The sequence below is a fragment of the Rhineura floridana genome, chromosome 11 (genome assembly GCF_030035675.1).
Source record: "Rhineura floridana isolate rRhiFlo1 chromosome 11, rRhiFlo1.hap2, whole genome shotgun sequence".
Taxonomy (NCBI): Eukaryota; Metazoa; Chordata; class Lepidosauria; order Squamata; family Rhineuridae; genus Rhineura; species Rhineura floridana.
Window position 1 is genome coordinate 28487113 of NC_084490.1, and position 22030 is coordinate 28509142.

Below are 22030 nucleotides of genomic sequence, written 5' to 3' on the forward strand. Positions count from 1 at the left end.
CAACGACACTATTGTCAATACCCTGCACATACCATGCCCCAAAAGAGAACATTAAAACATAGACACTGGAGAACAAAGGAACAGAGAAGGGCCATAACCCTAGTGTTCCTAGATATAAGGGAGTTACGAACCTGGCCCACGGCCATGTTATCACCAAAATGGACAGTAGAGTTTCACAGCCTCTCTGCCCATAAGTAGATCTCCAACATACTGAGAAAGAATTAATGAAAGGTGAAATCCCTAGTTAACCCCTCCCAAATCCAGGCCTGTGGCCAGCAACCTTTACATCAGAAAGTTCCCAAAACAACTCCAAAACCAAATGGTCCACATGGACTTAATGTTCTGCACTGGTCCTCCCTCCAAATTGAAATACTATTGAAGCCCTGCAGGAAAGAGGACCACACAGCCAGGTCCGTGCATAGGGCAGTCATAACCCTGAACCTGCTACTACCAAACTACTATTTTATTGCAGCTAAACCAGCTCCCCTAAAGCAACTGATGCTGATGATATGTTGCTATCACCAATATTTGCCCCCACTGTAGCAGTTTTCTCCTTGTGGGTTTTCAAATACCCATCAGACTAGGTCAGAGCTTGGAAGTAACTCGTTAGAAAAGTAATTCATTACTTTTTCGCATGAGTGGGTAACTTCATTACATTTTGCTTGTAACAGAACGAGTGGTAATTTCATTACTTTTAAACTGTAACTGTAACATTTCCAACGTTACATTTGGATGTTACTTGGGGGGAAACAGGGAAAGTCTGCTCCTGTGATTGGTGGACAAAAGACATGTGCCTCACACAGGGCTTCTGCACAGTGTTGCTCTTCCCTCGTGCTCTGTGTTAGGAGGCATGAGGGATGAAGTGGAGAACAGACCACAGAAGCAGAATGAAGTTGAAGAGCTGAGGTGAGTGATGATGGTGTGTGGGTGCCCCCCACCACTTGTCCTGCTGCCTCCTCCCCGCCTGCCACCTCCTCTCCCCTTGCACCTATCGCTGCCTCCCCCTCCTGCCTGTTGCTGCCTCCCCCTCCTGCGTGTCACTGCCTCACCCCTTGTTCATGTCACTGCCTCCCCCTCAGGCGTGTCGCTGCCTCTCCCCCTGCCTGTCGCTGCCTCTCCCCCTGCCTGTCGCTGCCTCTCCCCCTGCCTGTCGCTGCCTCTCCCCCTGCCTGTCACTGCCTCTGCCCCCATGCCTGTCGCTGCCTCCCCCCTCATGCGTGTCGCTGCCTCTCCCCTCCTGCGTGTCACTGCCTCCACCCTCATGCCCACAGTCCATGAGTTGCCCGCCTATAGGATGGTATTCAACAAAATCCTTGGGCCAGCAGAACAACTCCAACTAGTGCAAGGGGATTTCCCCCTCCTCTCCCCCACATGTGCTTCATAAGAACCCCAAATCTGCTCTGGGGGGTGGGGGAAATCTCAGAACAGATTTAGGGAGTGCATGGGAGAGGAGGAGTGAACATTCTGTTGTGCAAGGAAAAATCCTTATGCTGACAAAATGCTTGTGATAGTACTACAATGAGTACAGCCCATAGTATAGTTTTCAGAGAATATTAGCAGCTTTAGCTTTTTACTCAAGTAGAGATAAATGCCCTGCCAATAGCAGAAATAACCATTAAAAGCTTTTGATCAGTGGATAAAACTCATCAGTTTTTGTGATGGAATTTTAGAGTTCAAAGACCAAAACTCAATTATAGTCCATTTGCTTATATTCACTCTTATACATTCCACCAAAACTAATAAACTATGAGGTTTCTTGGCTGGAAGAAGGGAAATATTGGTGCAATAAATTAATGCTGAGTAAAATTTACTGAGATATTTGTGTATTATCAACACACACGCACGCATGCACGCACGCATGCACACACACACAGTCTGCATTAGAAGAGAAGCATGAGCCAAGGAAAACCTTTATTTTGGATGCTGCCTTTTTAGAACTGATGGCTTTGCTGAATTTCAGAAATGTGTTTGAAATCAGAGAGGTCTGTTTATTGGGAAGTTATAAAAAATAACAAACATACAAAAATATAATTCTCCAACTTTGGAGATGGCAGGTGTTGCCACCACTCACCATATGCTCAGAGGCACATGTTACCAAATTCTTCCAAGCTAAACAGGAAGTGGATTGGACTGTGAAAGACCAACCCAAATTGTGTTTGCATTTTGACAAATTTGTAGGGCAGTACAATATCTCAGAGAGGAGGTCAGGTCTCCTGTTCCCCTGGTGCATTCACTATAGCTGCCCAATTTCCCTGCTTTTTAAAGTTCTATAGAAATATCTGTGGGCTATAGGTATATTCTTAAACAGTAAGGTTTTTGCTTATTAGTGATAATAGTTATAGAATGAAATACCTCAAACCTAATACATGCCTGGCCTAGCAAGAGGCCGTAAGCCTAATGAAGGAGCCCTGTGCCCCACCATAAGGCCACAATGAAATATAATAGCAGACTAAATTACCTCAGCCTAATATATGCCTGCAATCTAATATAGGCCCGGGCCTAGCAAGAGGTCATAGGCCTAACCAAAGAGTCCTACACAATGCTGAATAAAACCTGCCAGGGCCTAACCCACAGGCCTATCCCATCCTGTGCACCCAACCCAGGCTGAACTCACATCCATCCCCAGTGACCTAGCCTTGCCCAAGGCCCAGACTCTGGACCGATAGGGAGGCTGCCCCCCACCCTTCTTAAGTGGTATGTCATCTGATGAAGGGAAAGCAGTATATTGCCGTCATTAATGATAAGCAATTAACTAAGTCGAATTAATATGGGGAAGGGAAATTGAAAGACCCCAAAGGCCTGTACTGCCTCCTCCCCTCTAAACCACCCTGGGCATGGGGGTGGTGGTGGCTTCAAAGGCCTGAAAAGCCTGTGCTGAAAGACCTGGGGGTAATGAATGACAAGGCCCCACAAAAACTCAGCCCCAAACCATAAGGCCTACTCAGGCCCCTAAAAACCAACCTAACCTCCCCCTTCACGGTTGAGGGAACCCCCCGCCACACAATTCAAAGTGGCACTGCCACGTACAGCACCAAAATGGCCACCACCCCTGCCACACTCAAAGAGGGGACCCTTTAATGCCCTGCAGGGGTGGGGAGAAAGCCCACTGAAGAGTCCACCCTGGCCTGGAGCCCAGCTGCCAATGGGACGCCGACCTCTGGCCCGCCGCAGTCTAACAGGCCTCTTTAGGCCCAAAACGGGCCTTACAACCCAAGGGAGGGAGGCCTAAAATGCCCATTCTGGCACCTCAAGGGTGAATATAAAGGCTACATACTACAGGGGTCGGGTGAATGCCCACCCACGAGTCCACCCTGGCCTGGTGCCCTGCTGCTGGCAGGAGGCCAACCTCTACCCCTCCGTGGCCTAGCAAGCCGCTTCAGGCCCAAACAGGCCTTACAACCTGGGGGAGGGAGGCCAAAAACGCCCATTGATGGCTCTGCAAAGGGGAAAAGTAAATGCCCACCATAAGTCTGTTCAGGCCTAGTGCCTCAGGGGCAGCAGGCCTAGACCCCTGGCACATGTGGCGCCTACAATGGCACCCCGTACAACCAATTGGCGACTCTGCAGCTGCTCCTGTCCCACGCTGCACCCTCCTCATTGAGCTATCGCGCACCAAGAGGAGGATAGAAGGGGCGCCATGGGCTTAAATAGGCACCTGGCGCTCCGCTCCTTCATACGGCGTGTCAAGCACGCACATTATACATAATGCATGACTGCTGCCCCTCTCTAAAATGGTGGCATCGACCCCTAGCCGCAACTACGCCCCACTCGTCCAGGCTGCACTCGGGTGAGTGGAGCAGGATCTTCAAGCAACATGCAGTATTTAGGAATGTCCCTATTTTGATTGGTCTATTTGGGTTCAAATGATTTTATGCTATGGTTTTTAATAAAGACAATCACTATTTTCATCACTTCTGAACAGACCGCAAATTAATTATACAAGGTTCTAAAGAAAACAAAGTTGAAACATTTATTGCATATTCAGTATATTTATTTATTATGAAAATGAATACCTCACTCTTCAATCAGGTTATCAGGGTGGCTTAAAAATTATATATATATATTAAGAATGAACCACAATAACACAGACCAGGAAGTGTTAAACACCTGGGATAATAATAGAACCTTGAAAAACTTTGTAAAGACAAGACATAATTTGACTTATTTGAATCTTTCCTTCTATTCTGAGTCTCTTATTTTGTGGCACAAATATGAAGAAAAAAGAATCCTGGTTAAACTAAAGATTTGGACATTGATTCTCAGCTATCCAAAGGATGTTTGCTTTTTCCCACCAGAATCACCTTTTTTGTTGTTTTCAAATATTTTCAGTGGCTGTTTATCTATCTTTGAAGTTATGGAGCCTATAGAGAAGAATGGATAAAACTTCCCAGGATTACATATGGTATAATAAATGTGCAATTTACTTCTACTGTTGACATCATAAAAAGATAGGCTTCTAGCAGGTATATCTAGGAATATTCCTATTTTTGTCAGTTTTCCAGTCACTTGGAGGCGGGTCCATACCTCTGTCCAAGCCAAGTAATCTTTCCCACCATCGAGTCCCATGACCCAGTAGCCATTCTCAGGAGACAGTGTGATTGTTCCCTTTCTAGGAGCGGATTCAGAGGCAACTCCCAAGTCCCACTTTTCTTTCTGTCCAACCTCCACTTCCCAGTAATGTTTGCCTTCAGAAAAGCCTTCTGCTGCCAAAATGAAAGCATGGGAGTCAAACCTCTCCTCACCGTCAGAAACCTTAGAAGCAAATCCTGTGTCTCTCACGCATTTCCCTTTTTCAGACACTTCCAGTCTTGGGTGAGCTGTCTTGGGATCCAAAACCACATCAGCTACAAACAAAAGGAAAGGCTTAACTCAAAGGCACAGATTTGAGGGTTGCTTTGTGTTGCTTTTTATGGACACCAATGCTCCCTCGTAGCTGCCTGCCATTATACCATATGATGGACAATACACATTTTTATCTAATAATGACTGTTTCAAAGTGTACATCAATCTATGTCTGTACCAATCTGATTCTGTTGCAATCGTCCTGGTGCTTCATCATCTACTTGCACCATGGCTCATGTGCTATGCATTTGCATTAACTCTTTTTTTAAATGATGAATGAAATGTCGTTTGTTGCATTGTTGGCAGCAGCCTTTGTTTGATCTTTTTAAATGAAATGTACTAATTATGCACACAGATAAGGATGTATTTCTCTTAAATATCACTATCTACTATAGGAGTGTGCAACATACTTTAAAAAAAAAAAGAATATTAACAATGGCTTTGTTATTGTTGTTATGTGCCTTCAAGTCGATTACGACTTATGGCGACCCTATCAGTGACCTCTAAGAGCATCTGTCATGAACCACCCTGTTTAGATCTTGTAAGTTCATGTCTGTGGCTTCCTTTATGGAATTATAGGTGCAGTCCAAACCACAGATTCACCAGGATATGTGAGTTAGGATCTGGCAGATCTCCAGTTCAGCCAAGGCTATGTCGGCATAAGTCCCCAACATGGCTCAGCCAGAGATAAACCAGTGTAAATCCCTCATCCCAGCTCAGCTGAAGCTGGCATAGCTAAAGCTCATAGACTCTGAGCAAGACAATGCATTCATGTGTCTGATCATGCATCCTTTCAGACTGATACAGCACTAAGAGTCAATTACAAAGGAACATTTGTGGTGCACTTTAAAGAATCATCTGGAAAAATTCCATGCAAGAAATTAAAATGGCAGAGCACCAACACTTTCTTTGCTTGTTATTTTGTGTAGCTTAAAAAACCTGTTTTCATTTATCAAATCATGTGACTTTTAAAAAGTGTTTGTTGTTCTCACCTCTGTAGAGATGGGCATCTAAGAATTCTGTGAATAAAGCAATGAACAAAGAAGTTCCGTGAGCAAGGATGAAATCCATAGCTGAATTCCCACAACAACCAGCAATGCAGATGCAAAAGTCCAAACAGGAATTGCAGGTGTGGCAATGTTGCACACACTGTATTGAATTGTAGAAAACAGAAAAGAATGTGGTGGAGGCATACTGTATCTTCATTGCTAAAGAACATATATTCCCACCACAAATGTGCAGAACGTCACACAAGACTGACCTTTTTCTGCCTCCAATTGTTCCTTTTCTGTCTCTAATTGTTCTGTAAAGGAAACAAAATTCAGATGAAGCACAAGTTTAAAACGAAAATGCATCCCAATAAAATCAAGAGTTTGAAACATTTGACAAAGTGAGAAACCTAGAATAAAACAGCAGTCCTGAGTCATGGAAGCCAGCGTAATTTAAATCTGCTTAGTTAAGATGGCATAAAGAATGCTAGATCCAAACCCCATTCAGGAGCAAAGCTGCTGCTGGCTGAACTGGCCCAAGCTTGGCAGAGGGAAAACAAGTCTGTAAAATGAAGTTTGACTTACACCACCCTTTTTTTGCTGGTGTAAATTCAGCTGGGTTGCCAGGTCATGTGACTGAGCTGAAGGGAGTTAGGATTCAGCATAAGTCCCCTCCCCCATCCTGTCCTTGGAATAACCATTTTTCAGGGCTCACACTGGCGTAAGTTACGCTGGACATGGTTAGCCAGCTTATGTTGGCATAGCCAGTTTATGTTGGCATAGCCAGCTGAGCCGGAAACCAGCTGGTTGAAACAGAGGTCCTCTAGATCCTAACTCACTCATCTGCATGGATATTGGGTTTGGATTTTACCTTGAGTAACTGCAACATTGTTCAGCTGAAAACGGAAAGATTTAACTAGACCTACCTTTTCCTGTTCCATTATTTTGAAAAGGAAAAAAGATTGTTTTTCTGCTGCAGAATAAATTCTAAAATAAAGCCACCAAGAAATTATGAAGTTTCCAGTGTGTGTTTCCCCCCCACAAAGAAAAGACATGTTTTACTACTTCTTTACCATTTCATGAATCTGGCTGCCTTTCTATCCTTGTTCGGTCCAAACTCCAGTCATTTACATTTGAACAATCCCATTGTGTGTCTAGTAGGGATGGAAAGAGCTGTCATTTTTGGGTCTCTCTGTTTCACATTTTTCCTATCTTAAAGTCAGCTCTCCACATTTCTGCAGCAATTGGTGATTTTTTTAAAAAAAATCCTCATGAAAATTCTCCAGCATTTTAGTGTGATTTTCTCCTAATAAACACATTTTTGTGGGCAGTTTTGACTAATTTACACATTTTGCAAGCAATATATCCTAATATAATGCATTTTGTATGTTATTTTCATGCATATATTTATTTTTATGCACACTTTCCCCTAACATACACATCTTTGTAAACATTGAACTACACTGCAAAGTTTAAATAAGTGCAGATTTCGAGAGATGGCTGTGTTTCAGTTCTCATATAGTTTCAGAAAGTGTGAATTTTATAGATTCGGCTTCAAATGTGAACAGAATTGAATTTCTCGCCCATCCCTACTGTCTGGGCCTCTGTTGCAGCCCTGCTGGATCTGTAGTACTACCTCCCCACTTATATAGCAACCATTAAACTTTTTGGTGTCTGACTTTTTCTGTCTCTATCATACAAATAAACTAACAGTGTAATGTAAGCCCTAGATCCACTGGGAGGAGAGAGTTTGGATTGGGAGGTTCTTGGATTTTCCCAGCTGATCCAGGTTTCAGCCAGAGCAACATTGGCTTAAAACTCAGCTAGTGGAATTTATGCCAGGATAAATTCCCCAGAAGGGGCATTCTGTGGTGGGACAGGGCAAGGACAGACTTACACCTATTCCATACCCTTTCAGCTTTGTCACATGATGTAGCAACCTGACAGAATTTACCATGAAAAAGTGTGGTGCCAGTCAAATCCCTCCTGAGATTTCTCCTGAATGGAGTTTGGAACGGGGTAACCTATGCTGGCGTAATTTATGCTGCCATACTTTACTTTAGCTTTCTACAGTTTGGATTGCTGTGTAAGTTATTGGTCCAGGCAATGTGGGTTTGGCTAGTTTGTGTATTATTTTGCATTAACTAACTATCTTGCTATTACCTAATATTGCATTTGACACCTCTAGCCTCAAAGCCTTTTTACTCACTGTAGGTCATTTTGGCTGCAAGAAATAAATATCATTTTATTTGAATTTACAATGAGACTCAGCTGTCTTTAGCTAATTCTCCCGAGTGATTAAAAGTGTATTGGCACAGTGCAATGTCTATTGGGGTATGCAATGATCTCCAGATTAAAGATCCCCCAAAGCGTACATCTGTAAATGCACATATCTACAGATGAGTTTGCATAGACATGTAACCTGGGACACAGGCAGGCCTGGTAACATCATAAACCCATCTAAGATGTGAGGAGAACTTCTGAATAGGGCTTAAATGTTATGCTAAGAGCACAATATAAACCCAAGATCTGCCAGAGTGAGCAAGTTAGAATCTGGTGGATCTTTGTCTCAGCCAGCTGGTTCCCGGCTCAGTCTGGCTATGCCAGCATAATTCACTCATCCTGGCTCAGCCAGTGCTACACCGGCTTGACTTGCTCATCCCAGCACAGCTGGCTGAGCCAAGACCGGCATAACTTATGCCAATGCAAGGTTCCCCCCCATGGGTGTTCCAGAAGTGTGGCAGGGGTAGGCCTCAGGGAAGGAGACCTATGCTGCATCCTAACTCTGTTCAGCTCATTGATACTATGAAAATAATCCTCCCTCCGCTGAAACTGCTGGAGGGAAGCCTGCATTAATGCCCAAGGAAGCATCCCTCCAGAACAGCTTTGGGATTGGCGTGAGTTATTTCCTCAAGGACAGCAGCAGGGGGAGGAAAGGGATAAAGCTGCCATATTTAATAGCAAGGCTACTTCGGCCATGGGAGATTTAGAATTTAGCTTTTTTAGAAAAGGAAAAATAAGCTTTTCACTTTAAGAATGTTGCAAACCAAGAAACGATGGCGTTTCCAGTGTGTTTATTTTACAGAGAAAAAGAGAGATGCAATAAATGTTTATGTTTTGACTAGAAAACTGGTTGTTTAAAAGCTGAAAGATGTTATGAGACTTACCTATTGTTGTTTTTAGGTGGTCTGAAAGGAGAACATATATGGTTTATCTTAAGAAAGAGGTTCAAAATTAAATTAAATTATGATTAAGCTAATCAAATTTGCAATATTTTTGTCTCACAGTTTGAGAGATCTAGAATACATGAAGAAATATTTTGATTTGTTCATTGGATTATTTAAATGCTGAAACTTACCATTTTCTGTCTTTAATTGTTCTGCAAAGAAAGATATTTTATTTATTTATTTATTTATTAAATTTACATCCCGCTGTTCCTCCCAGAAGGAGTCCTGGGTGGCAAACAAAAACATTAAAGGCACTTTAAAACATCTTTAAAACAAAACACTTTAAAAACATATTAAAACATCTTTAAAAAAACAACTTAAAAAACATCTCAAAAAGGAATTCCAACACAGATGCAAACGGCGTATTTGGTTTTCATGCAAATAAAACAATTCAAAATATCACCAGGATATGCATAAGATTTGTGGTATTTTTTTCACTGAGAGTAATGTAATACATTATTATAATTTTATTACATCAACTGATTGTTTAAAAGTTGGAAGATATTACAAGACTTAGGGCTCAATCCAACCCACCCTTCTACCAGGCTGGGGTGAGTTGGATGCCACGGAGCACCAGCTGCACCAAGCTTCGCTGGCAGCAGCCCTCTACTGCAGCAGAGATGTTGCTCTGCCAGGAACCTGCCAGTGCTGCTGGAGGTCTGCCAGGGACGGCCAGCCCGGCAGATGAAACTCCAGCTGAAGGCAGCAGAAGGTCAGAAAATGGGGTGTTCTGGAAGTGTGGGGGGAAGCTGTAGGGGGGTCATACACGAGATACTCCTTGAATCCAGACCCCTTCCGTGGGTCCCAATCCCCCTTCAAACTCTGCTGATAATTTTAAAAATGGCCCATTGTATCTTATAGGGAGTTCTTATTTCAAAGGAGGCCTGTTGGCCAGAGCCAGTGCTTCCCTGCTGGCTCATATGTGAAGCTCCCAATGGAGCCGGCGTTCAGCCAAGGTGGCAGCTCCCAAGATGAAGGAGAATCCCATGGAGCTCTCTGCTGGCTTTTCCTCCGCCATCCCCCCTTCCACCAGTTCCCCAGCAATTGGATTGCTCTGTTACCATTTTCTTTCTTTAATTCTTCTGCAAAGAAAAATGTTTTCATATTATGTAGACATTTTAAAATAAAAAAATGCAAACCCCCAGAATAATTGGGGCCCAGTCAGATGTAACATATAGGAACTACTTTTAACAAAACTTTGCAGAAACTGCAAGCGCTGCAGTTTTGATTTGAGGAATCACAGGAGGGGAGGGAATAGCTAATCCTTTTTCTCTCTGTCATTTGCTGAAGCTAAGGTTTATTTTTGGTTTCCTGATTGTACTTTGTTCGAGTGAATTAAACTGGTTTGGACATAACACTAAACATGGTTTCCTCTCATTCGTGTGTGTATGTGGGAGGAGCAAAGTAGGCATGATCTGCTTGTTAACAAGTGAGCCATTAACTGTGGCTTACTCTGGCATGTGGATGCAGCCATTGAGTTTGCAGTATACTTATTTCATTGAGAGAAACACAGAAATATTATATTTTGAACAGATGAAAAGGTTTCCTGAAAAGGTGAAACATTTTATTAGATTTACAATTTTCTGCTTTTAATTGTTCTGCAAAAGAAAATATAAGGTTCTGGCCTAAAAACAGTTTCAAAATAAAAATCCAATATAATCAAAATTTTGCAACACATTTGTCATACCAATTCAGAGAAGTGAAGCAATATTTGGACTAGATCAATGGGTTGTTTAAATGCTGGAAGTTTTTTATGAGATTTACCATTTTCTACCTTTAATAGACCTGAAAGGAAGATAAATTTGGTTTTCAGAGGAACAAGAGAAAATTGAAATATGTACAAGAAAAACATTGAATCTGTAGTGTTTTTATTTCATAGGGAGAAACTGAATAAATGGTTATGTTTTAATTACATAAAGTGGTTGCTGAAAAACTCGGTCTCTGTCTCTGTCTCTCTCTCACACACACACAGATTGTATTGGAATAAACAGTGTCCCAAAAATAAAACTCCTGCTCTAAGGCATGGGTTTTGTTTTACTCCCTTTTCCTTCCCATCTTTCATCAGAATGGAAGCCTGCAAGGACTTGTCTCAGTGTTGACTATTGTATTGCATCTGTGCCCGCCCACCACAATCCAGTGCTTCCCTGGATCTCACCATCCCCCTGCCCTACTCCTTGTCACCCTGGTCAGTAGTACCACATGACATGACTGTCAAAAATGTAGTAATAAACATTCCTCTTTTTAAGAGTCTTTTGAAGGATGTATGCTTTTTCATACCCTCCTCTAATCATAGGGTGGTTTTCCTAAGCAGAGATGCTGTTTGAAGGGATTTTGTTTTTTACTTGAGTGTTTCCTGTGTTTGACCTGCTAAATCTAAATCTGCCTGTATCTAAGTAATCTACTTTAGCTTTGACCTAAATACATGTGTGATGCTAAAGCCAAAGTGGTTGATGTCAATTCCCTTCCAGCACAATCTTGCAAATTTACAGCCATCATATCAGCCAGATGGAGTAATATTATTCAAGTCTAAAAATAGCTACATTTGCTGATTATTTGCTTCTGAGCCCAGTTCAAGGAGCTGGTACGTACCATTAAAGCCCTAAATAGCTTGGGACTCAAATATTCCAAGAAGAGCCTCCTCCCAGACCAACTTGCCCATGCCTTAAGATCTTTCAAAGAGGCCCTTCTCGAAGAACCTGCCTAGCAGAGCTACTTTATGTATGCATGAAGGAGAGGGTTTATCTCTTGTGGGGATGCCCCAAACTTGGAATGAACTCCACATGGAGGTGCTATTGAGATAAACATTCCAATATTTTCAGTGTCAAGTTAAAACATATGTGTTGCTCAGACATGTGAAGAGTTAGGCTGCGTCAACCTGCGTCAACCTTATGAAATCCATAGCTGAATTCCCACAACAACCAGCAATGCAGATGCAAAAGTCCAAACAGGAATTGCAGGTGTGGCAATGTTGCACACACTGTATTGAATTGTAGAAAACAGAAAAGAATGTGGTGGAGGCATACTGTATCTTCATTGCTAAAGAACATATATTCCCACCACAAATGTGCAGAACATCACACAAGACTGACCTTTTTCTGCCTCTAATTGTTCCTTTTCTGTCTCAAATTGTTCTGTAAAGGAAACAAAATTCAGATGAAGCACAAGTTTAAAACGAAAATGCATCCCAATAAAATCAAGAGTTTGAAACATTTGACAAAGTGAGAAACCTAGAATAAAACAGCAGTCCTGAGTCATGGAAGCCAGCGTAATTTAAATCTGCTTAGTTAAGATGGCATAAAGAATGCTAGATCCAAACCCCATTCAGGAGCAAAGCTGCTGCTGGCTGAACTGGCCCAAGCTTGGCAGAGGGAAAACAAGTCTGTAAAATGAAGTTTGACTTACACCACCCTTTTTTTGCTGGTGTAAATTCAGCTGGGTTGCCAGGTCATGTGACTGAGCTGAAGGGAGTTAGGATTCAGCATAAGTCCCCTCCCCCATCCTGTCCTTGGAATAACCATTTTTCAGGGCTCACACTGGCGTAAGTTACGCTGGACATGGTTAGCCAGCTTATGTTGGCATAGCCAGTTTATGTTGGCATAGCCAGCTGAGCCGGAAACCAGCTGGTTGAAACAGAGGTCCTCTAGATCCTAACTCACTCATCTGCATGGATATTGGGTTTGGATTTTACCTTGAGTAACTGCAACATTGTTCAGCTGAAAACGGAAAGATTTAACTAGACCTACCTTTTCCTGTTCCATTATTTTGAAAAGGAAAAAAGATTGTTTTTCTGCTGCAGAATAAATTCTAAAATAAAGCCACCAAGAAATTATGAAGTTTCCAGTGTGTGTTTCCCCCCCACAAAGAAAAGACATGTTTTACTACTTCTTTACCATTTCATGAATCTGGCTGCCTTTCTATCCTTGTTCGGTCCAAACTCCAGTCATTTACATTTGAACAATCCCATTGTGTGTCTAGTAGGGATGGAAAGAGCTGTCATTTTTGGGTCTCTCTGTTTCACATTTTTCCTATCTTAAAGTCAGCTCTCCACATTTCTGCAGCAATTGGTGATTTTTTTAAAAAAAATCCTCATGAAAATTCTCCAGCATTTTAGTGTGATTTTCTCCTAATAAACACATTTTTGTGGGCAGTTTTGACTAATTTACACATTTTGCAAGCAATATATCCTAATATAATGCATTTTGTATGTTATTTTCATGCATATATTTATTTTTATGCACACTTTCCCCTAACATACACATCTTTGTAAACATTGAACTACACTGCAAAGTTTAAATAAGTGCAGATTTCGAGAGATGGCTGTGTTTCAGTTCTCATATAGTTTCAGAAAGTGTGAATTTTATAGATTCGGCTTCAAATGTGAACAGAATTGAATTTCTCGCCCATCCCTACTGTCTGGGCCTCTGTTGCAGCCCTGCTGGATCTGTAGTACTACCTCCCCACTTATATAGCAACCATTAAACTTTTTGGTGTCTGACTTTTTCTGTCTCTATCATACAAATAAACTAACAGTGTAATTTAAGCCCTAGATCCACTGGGAGGAGACAGTTTGGATTGGGAGGTTCTTGGATTTTCCCAGCTGATCCAGGTTTCAGCCAGAGCAACATTGGCTTAAAACTCAGCTAGTGGAATTTATGCCAGGATAAATTCCCCAGAAGGGGCATTCTGTGGTGGGACAGGACAAGGACAGACTTACACCTATTCCATACCCTTTCAGCTTTGTCACATGATGTAGCAACCTGACAGAATTTACCATGAAAAAGTGTGGTGCCAGTCAAATCCCTCCTGAGATTTCTCCTGAATGGAGTTTGGAACGGGGTAACCTATGCTGGCGTAATTTATGCTGCCATACTTTACTTTAGCTTTCTACAGTTTGGATTGCTGTGTAAGTTATTGGTCCAGGCAATGTGGGTTTGGCTAGTTTGTGTATTATTTTGCATTAACTAACTATCTTGCTATTACCTAATATTGCATTTGACACCTCTAGCCTCAAAGCCTTTTTACTCACTGTAGGTCATTTTGGCTGCAAGAAATAAATATCATTTTATTTGAATTTACAATGAGACTCAGCTGTCTTTAGCTAATTCTCCCGAGTGATTAAAAGTGTATTGGCACAGTGCAATGTCTATTGGGGTATGCAATGATCTCCAGATTAAAGATCCCCCAAAGCGTACATCTGTAAATGCACATATCTACAGATGAGTTTGCATAGACATGTAACCTGGGACACAGGCAGGCCTGGTAACATCATAAACCCATCTAAGATGTGAGGAGAACTTCTGAATAGGGCTTAAATGTTATGCTAAGAGCACAATATAAACCCAAGATCTGCCAGAGTGAGCAAGTTAGAATCTGGTGGATCTTTGTCTCAGCCAGCTGGTTCCCGGCTCAGTCTGGCTATGCCAGCATAATTCACTCATCCTGGCTCAGCCAGTGCTACACCGGCTTGACTTGCTCATCCCAGCACAGCTGGCTGAGCCAAGACCGGCATAACTTATGCCAATGCAAGGTTCCCCCCCATGGGTGTTCCAGAAGTGTGGCAGGGGTAGGCCTCAGGGAAGGAGACCTATGCTGCATCCTAACTCTGTTCAGCTCATTGATACTATGAAAATAATCCTCCCTCCGCTGAAACTGCTGGAGGGAAGCCTGCATTAATGCCCAAGGAAGCATCCCTCCAGAACAGCTTTGGGATTGGCGTGAGTTATTTCCTCAAGGACAGCAGCAGGGGGAGGAAAGGGATAAAGCTGCCATATTTAATAGCAAGGCTACTTCGGCCATGGGAGATTTAGAATTTAGCTTTTTTAGAAAAGGAAAAATAAGCTTTTCACTTTAAGAATGTTGCAAACCAAGAAACGATGGCGTTTCCAGTGTGTTTATTTTACAGAGAAAAAGAGAGATGCAATAAATGTTTATGTTTTGACTAGAAAACTGGTTGTTTAAAAGCTGAAAGATGTTATGAGACTTACCTATTGTTGTTTTTAGGTGGTCTGAAAGGAGAACATATATGGTTTATCTTAAGAAAGAGGTTCAAAATTAAATTAAATTATGATTAAGCTAATCAAATTTGCAATATTTTTGTCTCACAGTTTGAGAGATCTAGAATACATGAAGAAATATTTTGATTTGTTCATTGGATTATTTAAATGCTGAAACTTACCATTTTCTGTCTTTAATTGTTCTGCAAAGAAAGATATTTTATTTATTTATTTATTTATTAAATTTACATCCCGCTGTTCCTCCCAGAAGGAGTCCTGGGTGGCAAACAAAAACATTAAAGGCACTTTAAAACATCTTTAAAACAAAACACTTTAAAAACATATTAAAACATCTTTAAAAAAACAACTTAAAAAACATCTCAAAAAGGAATTCCAACACAGATGCAAACGGCGTATTTGGTTTTCATGCAAATAAAACAATTCAAAATATCACCAGGATATGCATAAGATTTGTGGTATTTTTTTCACTGAGAGTAATGTAATACATTATTATAATTTTATTACATCAACTGATTGTTTAAAAGTTGGAAGATATTACAAGACTTAGGGCTCAATCCAACCCACCCTTCTACCAGGCTGGGGTGAGTTGGATGCCACGGAGCACCAGCTGCACCAAGCTTCGCTGGCAGCAGCCCTCTACTGCAGCAGAGATGTTGCTCTGCCAGGAACCTGCCAGTGCTGCTGGAGGTCTGCCAGGGACGGCCAGCCCGGCAGATGAAACTCCAGCTGAAGGCAGCAGAAGGTCAGAAAATGGGGTGTTCTGGAAGTGTGGGGGGAAGCTGTAGGGGGGTCATACACGAGATACTCCTTGAATCCAGACCCCTTCCGTGGGTCCCAATCCCCCTTCAAACTCTGCTGATAATTTTAAAAATGGCCCATTGTATCTTATAGGGAGTTCTTATTTCAAAGGAGGCCTGTTGGCCAGAGCCAGTGCTTCCCTGCTGGCTCATATGTGAAGCTCCCAATGGAGCCGGCGTTCAGCCAAGGTGGCAGCTCCCAAGATGAAGGAGAATCCCATGGAGCTCTCTGCTGGCTTTTCCTCCGCCATCCCCCCTTCCACCAGTTCCCCAGCAATTGGATTGCTCTGTTACCATTTTCTTTCTTTAATTCTTCTGCAAAGAAAAATGTTTTCATATTATGTAGACATTTTAAAATAAAAAAATGCAAACCCCCAGAATAATTGGGGCCCAGTCAGATGTAACATATAGGAACTACTTTTAACAAAACTTTGCAGAAACTGCAAGCGCTGCAGTTTTGATTTGAGGAATCACAGGAGGGGAGGGAATAGCTAATCCTTTTTCTCTCTGTCATTTGCTGAAGCTAAGGTTTATTTTTGGTTTCCTGATTGTACTTTGTTCGAGTGAATTAAACTGGTTTGGACATAACACTAAACATGGTTTCCTCTCATTCGTGTGTGTATGTGGGAGGAGCAAAGTAGGCATGATCTGCTTGTTAACAAGTGAGCCATTAACTGTGGCTTACTCTGGCATGTGGATGCAGCCATTGAGTTTGCAGTATACTTATTTCATTGAGAGAAACACAGAAATATTATATTTTGAACAGATGAAAAGGTTTCCTGAAAAGGTGAAACATTTTATTAGATTTACAATTTTCTGCTTTTAATTGTTCTGCAAAAGAAAATATAAGGTTCTGGCCTAAAAACAGTTTCAAAATAAAAATCCAATATAATCAAAATTTTGCAACACATTTGTCATACCAATTCAGAGAAGTGAAGCAATATTTGGACTAGATCAATGGGTTGTTTAAATGCTGGAAGTTTTTTATGAGATTTACCATTTTCTACCTTTAATAGACCTGAAAGGAAGATAAATTTGGTTTTCAGAGGAACAAGAGAAAATTGAAATATGTACAAGAAAAACATTGAATCTGTAGTGTTTTTATTTCATAGGGAGAAACTGAATAAATGGTTATGTTTTAATTACATAAAGTGGTTGCTGAAAAACTCGGTCTCTGTCTCTGTCTCTCTCTCACACACACACAGATTGTATTGGAATAAACAGTGTCCCAAAAATAAAACTCCTGCTCTAAGGCATGGGTTTTGTTTTACTCCCTTTTCCTTCCCATCTTTCATCAGAATGGAAGCCTGCAAGGACTTGTCTCAGTGTTGACTATTGTATTGCATCTGTGCCCGCCCACCACAATCCAGTGCTTCCCTGGATCTCACCATCCCCCTGCCCTACTCCTTGTCACCCTGGTCAGTAGTACCACATGACATGACTGTCAAAAATGTAGTAATAAACATTCCTCTTTTTAAGAGTCTTTTGAAGGATGTATGCTTTTTCATACCCTCCTCTAATCATAGGGTGGTTTTCCTAAGCAGAGATGCTGTTTGAAGGGATTTTGTTTTTTACTTGAGTGTTTCCTGTGTTTGACCTGCTAAATCTAAATCTGCCTGTATCTAAGTAATCTACTTTAGCTTTGACCTAAATACATGTGTGATGCTAAAGCCAAAGTGGTTGATGTCAATTCCCTTCCAGCACAATCTTGCAAATTTACAGCCATCATATCAGCCAGATGGAGTAATATTATTCAAGTCTAAAAATAGCTACATTTGCTGATTATTTGCTTCTGAGCCCAGTTCAAGGAGCTGGTACGTACCATTAAAGCCCTAAATAGCTTGGGACTCAAATATTCCAAGAAGAGCCTCCTCCCAGACCAACTTGCCCATGCCTTAAGATCTTTCAAAGAGGCCCTTCTCGAAGAACCTGCCTAGCAGAGCTACTTTATGTATGCATGAAGGAGAGGGTTTATCTCTTGTGGGGATGCCCCAAACTTGGAATGAACTCCACATGGAGGTGCTATTGAGATAAACATTCCAATATTTTCAGTGTCAAGTTAAAACATATGTGTTGCTCAGACATGTGAAGAGTTAGGCTGCGTCAACCTGCGTCAACCTTATGAAATCCATAGCTGAATTCCCACAACAACCAGCAATGCAGATGCAAAAGTCCAAACAGGAATTGCAGGTGTGGCAATGTTGCACACACTGTATTGAATTGTAGAAAACAGAAAAGAATGTGGTGGAGGCATACTGTATCTTCATTGCTAAAGAACATATATTCCCACCACAAATGTGCAGAACATCACACAAGACTGACCTTTTTCTGCCTCTAATTGTTCCTTTTCTGTCTCAAATTGTTCTGTAAAGGAAACAAAATTCAGATGAAGCACAAGTTTAAAACGAAAATGCATCCCAATAAAATCAAGAGTTTGAAACATTTGACAAAGTGAGAAACCTAGAATAAAACAGCAGTCCTGAGTCATGGAAGCCAGCGTAATTTAAATCTGCTTAGTTAAGATGGCATAAAGAATGCTAGATCCAAACCCCATTCAGGAGCAAAGCTGCTGCTGGCTGAACTGGCCCAAGCTTGGCAGAGGGAAAACAAGTCTGTAAAATGAAGTTTGACTTACACCACCCTTTTTTTGCTGGTGTAAATTCAGCTGGGTTGCCAGGTCATGTGACTGAGCTGAAGGGAGTTAGGATTCAGCATAAGTCCCCTCCCCCATCCTGTCCTTGGAATAACCATTTTTCAGGGCTCACACTGGCGTAAGTTACGCTGGACATGGTTAGCCAGCTTATGTTGGCATAGCCAGTTTATGTTGGCATAGCCAGCTGAGCCGGAAACCAGCTGGTTGAAACAGAGGTCCTCTAGATCCTAACTCACTCATCTGCATGGATATTGGGTTTGGATTTTACCTTGAGTAACTGCAACATTGTTCAGCTGAAAACGGAAAGATTTAACTAGACCTACCTTTTCCTGTTCCATTATTTTGAAAAGGAAAAAAGATTGTTTTTCTGCTGCAGAATAAATTCTAAAATAAAGCCACCAAGAAATTATGAAGTTTCCAGTGTGTGTTTCCCCCCCACAAAGAAAAGACATGTTTTACTACTTCTTTACCATTTCATGAATCTGGCTGCCTTTCTATCCTTGTTCGGTCCAAACTCCAGTCATTTACATTTGAACAATCCCATTGTGTGTCTAGTAGGGATGGAAAGAGCTGTCATTTTTGGGTCTCTCTGTTTCACATTTTTCCTATCTTAAAGTCAGCTCTCCACATTTCTGCAGCAATTGGTGATTTTTTTAAAAAAAATCCTCATGAAAATTCTCCAGCATTTTAGTGTGATTTTCTCCTAATAAACACATTTTTGTGGGCAGTTTTGACTAATTTACACATTTTGCAAGCAATATATCCTAATATAATGCATTTTGTATGTTATTTTCATGCATATATTTATTTTTATGCACACTTTCCCCTAACATACACATCTTTGTAAACATTGAACTACACTGCAAAGTTTAAATAAGTGCAGATTTCGAGAGATGGCTGTGTTTCAGTTCTCATATAGTTTCAGAAAGTGTGAATTTTATAGATTCGGCTTCAAATGTGAACAGAATTGAATTTCTCGCCCATCCCTACTGTCTGGGCCTCTGTTGCAGCCCTGCTGGATCTGTAGTACTACCTCCCCACTTATATAGCAACCATTAAACTTTTTGGTGTCTGACTTTTTCTGTCTCTATCATACAAATAAACTAACAGTGTAATTTAAGCCCTAGATCCACTGGGAGGAGACAGTTTGGATTGGGAGGTTCTTGGATTTTCCCAGCTGATCCAGGTTTCAGCCAGAGCAACATTGGCTTAAAACTCAGCTAGTGGAATTTATGCCAGGATAAATTCCCCAGAAGGGGCATTCTGTGGTGGGACAGGACAAGGACAGACTTACACCTATTCCATACCCTTTCAGCTTTGTCACATGATGTAGCAACCTGACAGAATTTACCATGAAAAAGTGTGGTGCCAGTCAAATCCCTCCTGAGATTTCTCCTGAATGGAGTTTGGAATGGGGTAACCTATGCTGGCGTAATTTATGCTGCCATACTTTACTTTAGCTTTCTACAGTTTGGATTGCTGTGTAAGCTATTGGTCCAGGCAATGTGGGTTTGGGTAGTTTGTGTATTATTTTGCATTAACTAACTATCTTGCTATTACCTAATATTGCATTTGACACCTCTAGCCTCAAAGCCTTTTTACTCACTGTAGGTCATTTTGGCTGCAAGAAATAAATATCATTTTATTTGAATTTACAATGAGACTCAGCTGTCTTTAGCTAATTCTCCCGAGTGATTAAAAGTGTATTAGCACAGTGCAATGTCTATTGGGGTATGCAATGACCTCCAGATTAAAGATCCCCCAAAGCGTACATCTGTAAATGCACATATCTACAGATGAGTTTGCATAGACATGTAACCTGGGACACAGGCAGGCCTGGTAACATCATAAACCCATCTAAGATGTGAGGAGAACTTCTGAATAGGGCTTAAATGTTATGCTAAGAGCACAATATAAACCCAAGATCTGCCAGAGTGAGCAAGTTAGAATCTGGTGGATCTTTGTCTCAGCCAGCTGGTTCCTGGCTCAGTCTGGCTATGCCAGCATAATTCACTCATCCTGGCTCAGCCAGTGCTACACCGGCTTGACTTGCTCATCCCAGCACAGCTGGCTGAGCCAAGACCGGCATAACTTATGCCAATGCAAGGTTCCCCCCCATGGGTGTTCCAGAAGTGTGGCAGGGGTAGACCTCAGGGAAGGAGACCTATGCTGCATCCTAACTCTGTTCAGCTCATTGATACTATGAAAATAATCCTCCCTCCGCTGAAACTGCTGGAGGGAAGCCTGCATTAATGCCCAAGGAAGCATCCCTCCAGAACAGCTTTGGGATTGGCGTGAGTTATTTCCTCAAGGACAGCAGCAGGGGGAGGAAAGGGATAAAGCTGCCATATTTAATAGCAAGGCTACTTCGGCCATGGGAGATTTAGAATTTAGCTTTTTTAGAAAAGGAAAAATAAGCTTTTCACTTTAAGAATGTTGCAAACCAAGAAACGATGGCGTTTCCAGTGTGTTTATTTTACAGAGAAAAAGAGAGATGCAATAAATGTTTATGTTTTGACTAGAAAACTGGTTGTTTAAAAGCTGAAAGATGTTATGAGACTTACCTATTGTTGTTTTTAGGTGGTCTGAAAGGAGAACATATATGGTTTATCTTAAGAAAGAGGTTCAAAATTAAATTAAATTATGATTAAGCTAATCAAATTTGCAATATTTTTGTCTCACAGTTTGAGAGATCTAGAATACATGAAGAAATATTTTGATTTGTTCATTGGATTATTTAAATGCTGAAACTTACCATTTTCTGTCTTTAATTGTTCTGCAAAGAAAGATATTTTGTTTATTTATTTATTTATTAAATTTACATCCCGCTGTTCCTCCCAGAAGGAGTCCTGGGTGGCAAACAAAAACATTAAAGGCACTTTAAAACATCTTTAAAACAAAACACTTTAAAAACATATTAAAACATCTTTAAAAAAACAACTTAAAAAACATCTCAAAAAGGAATTCCAACACAGATGCAAACGGCGTATTTGGTTTTCATGCAAATAAAACAATTCAAAATATCACCAGGATATGCATAAGATTTGTGGTATTTTTTTCACTGAGAGTAATGTAATACATTATTATAATTTTATTACATCAACTGATTGTTTAAAAGTTGGAAGATATTACAAGACTTAGGGCTCAATCCAACCCACCCTTCTACCAGGCTGGGGTGAGTTGGATGCCACGGAGCACCAGCTGCACCAAGCTTCGCTGGCAGCAGCCCTCTACTGCAGCAGAGATGTTGCTCTGCCAGGAACCTGCCAGTGCTGCTGGAGGTCTGCCAGGGACGGCCAGCCCGGCAGATGAAACTCCAGCTGAAGGCAGCAGAAGGTCAGAAAATGGGGTGTTCTGGAAGTGTGGGGGGGAAGCTGTAGGGGGGTCATACACGAGATACTCCTTGAATCCAGACCCCTTCCCTGGGTCCCAATCCCCCTTCAAACTCTGCTGATAATTTTAAAAATGGCCCATTGTATCTTATAGGGAGTTCTTATTTCAAAGGAGG

General features: G+C 41.4%; 1 protein-coding gene and 1 long non-coding RNA gene across 4 annotated transcripts in view; one reads left to right on the forward strand and one right to left on the reverse strand.

The window, feature by feature from the left end:
- Nucleotides 1-819: 819 nt before the first annotated feature.
- Nucleotides 820-7114, forward strand: LOC133367158 (uncharacterized). The gene is made up of 3 exons (XR_009758532.1): nucleotides 820-906; nucleotides 4330-4402; nucleotides 5843-7114. It is a non-coding gene; the product is annotated as an uncharacterized LOC133367158 (long non-coding RNA).
- LOC133367153 (butyrophilin subfamily 3 member A1-like) overlaps nucleotides 4178-22030 on the reverse strand; it is a 44774-nt gene continuing 26921 nt past the window's right edge. For all 3 annotated transcript variants that reach the window (XM_061591010.1, XM_061591011.1, XM_061591009.1), the window contains 11 exons: nucleotides 21278-21298; nucleotides 21087-21107; nucleotides 18192-18233; nucleotides 15234-15254; nucleotides 15043-15063; nucleotides 12148-12189; nucleotides 9190-9210; nucleotides 8999-9019; nucleotides 6104-6145; nucleotides 5835-5861; nucleotides 4178-4844 (listed from right to left, as the gene is read on the reverse strand). In XM_061591010.1, coding sequence (XP_061446994.1) covers nucleotides 4264-4844; nucleotides 5835-5861; nucleotides 6104-6145; nucleotides 8999-9019; nucleotides 9190-9210; nucleotides 12148-12189; nucleotides 15043-15063; nucleotides 15234-15254; nucleotides 18192-18233; nucleotides 21087-21107; nucleotides 21278-21298 — 860 coding nt within the window. In that variant the 3' untranslated portion in view covers nucleotides 4178-4263. The remainder of the gene's footprint in view (nucleotides 4845-5834; nucleotides 5862-6103; nucleotides 6146-8998; nucleotides 9020-9189; nucleotides 9211-12147; nucleotides 12190-15042; nucleotides 15064-15233; nucleotides 15255-18191; nucleotides 18234-21086; nucleotides 21108-21277; nucleotides 21299-22030) is intronic.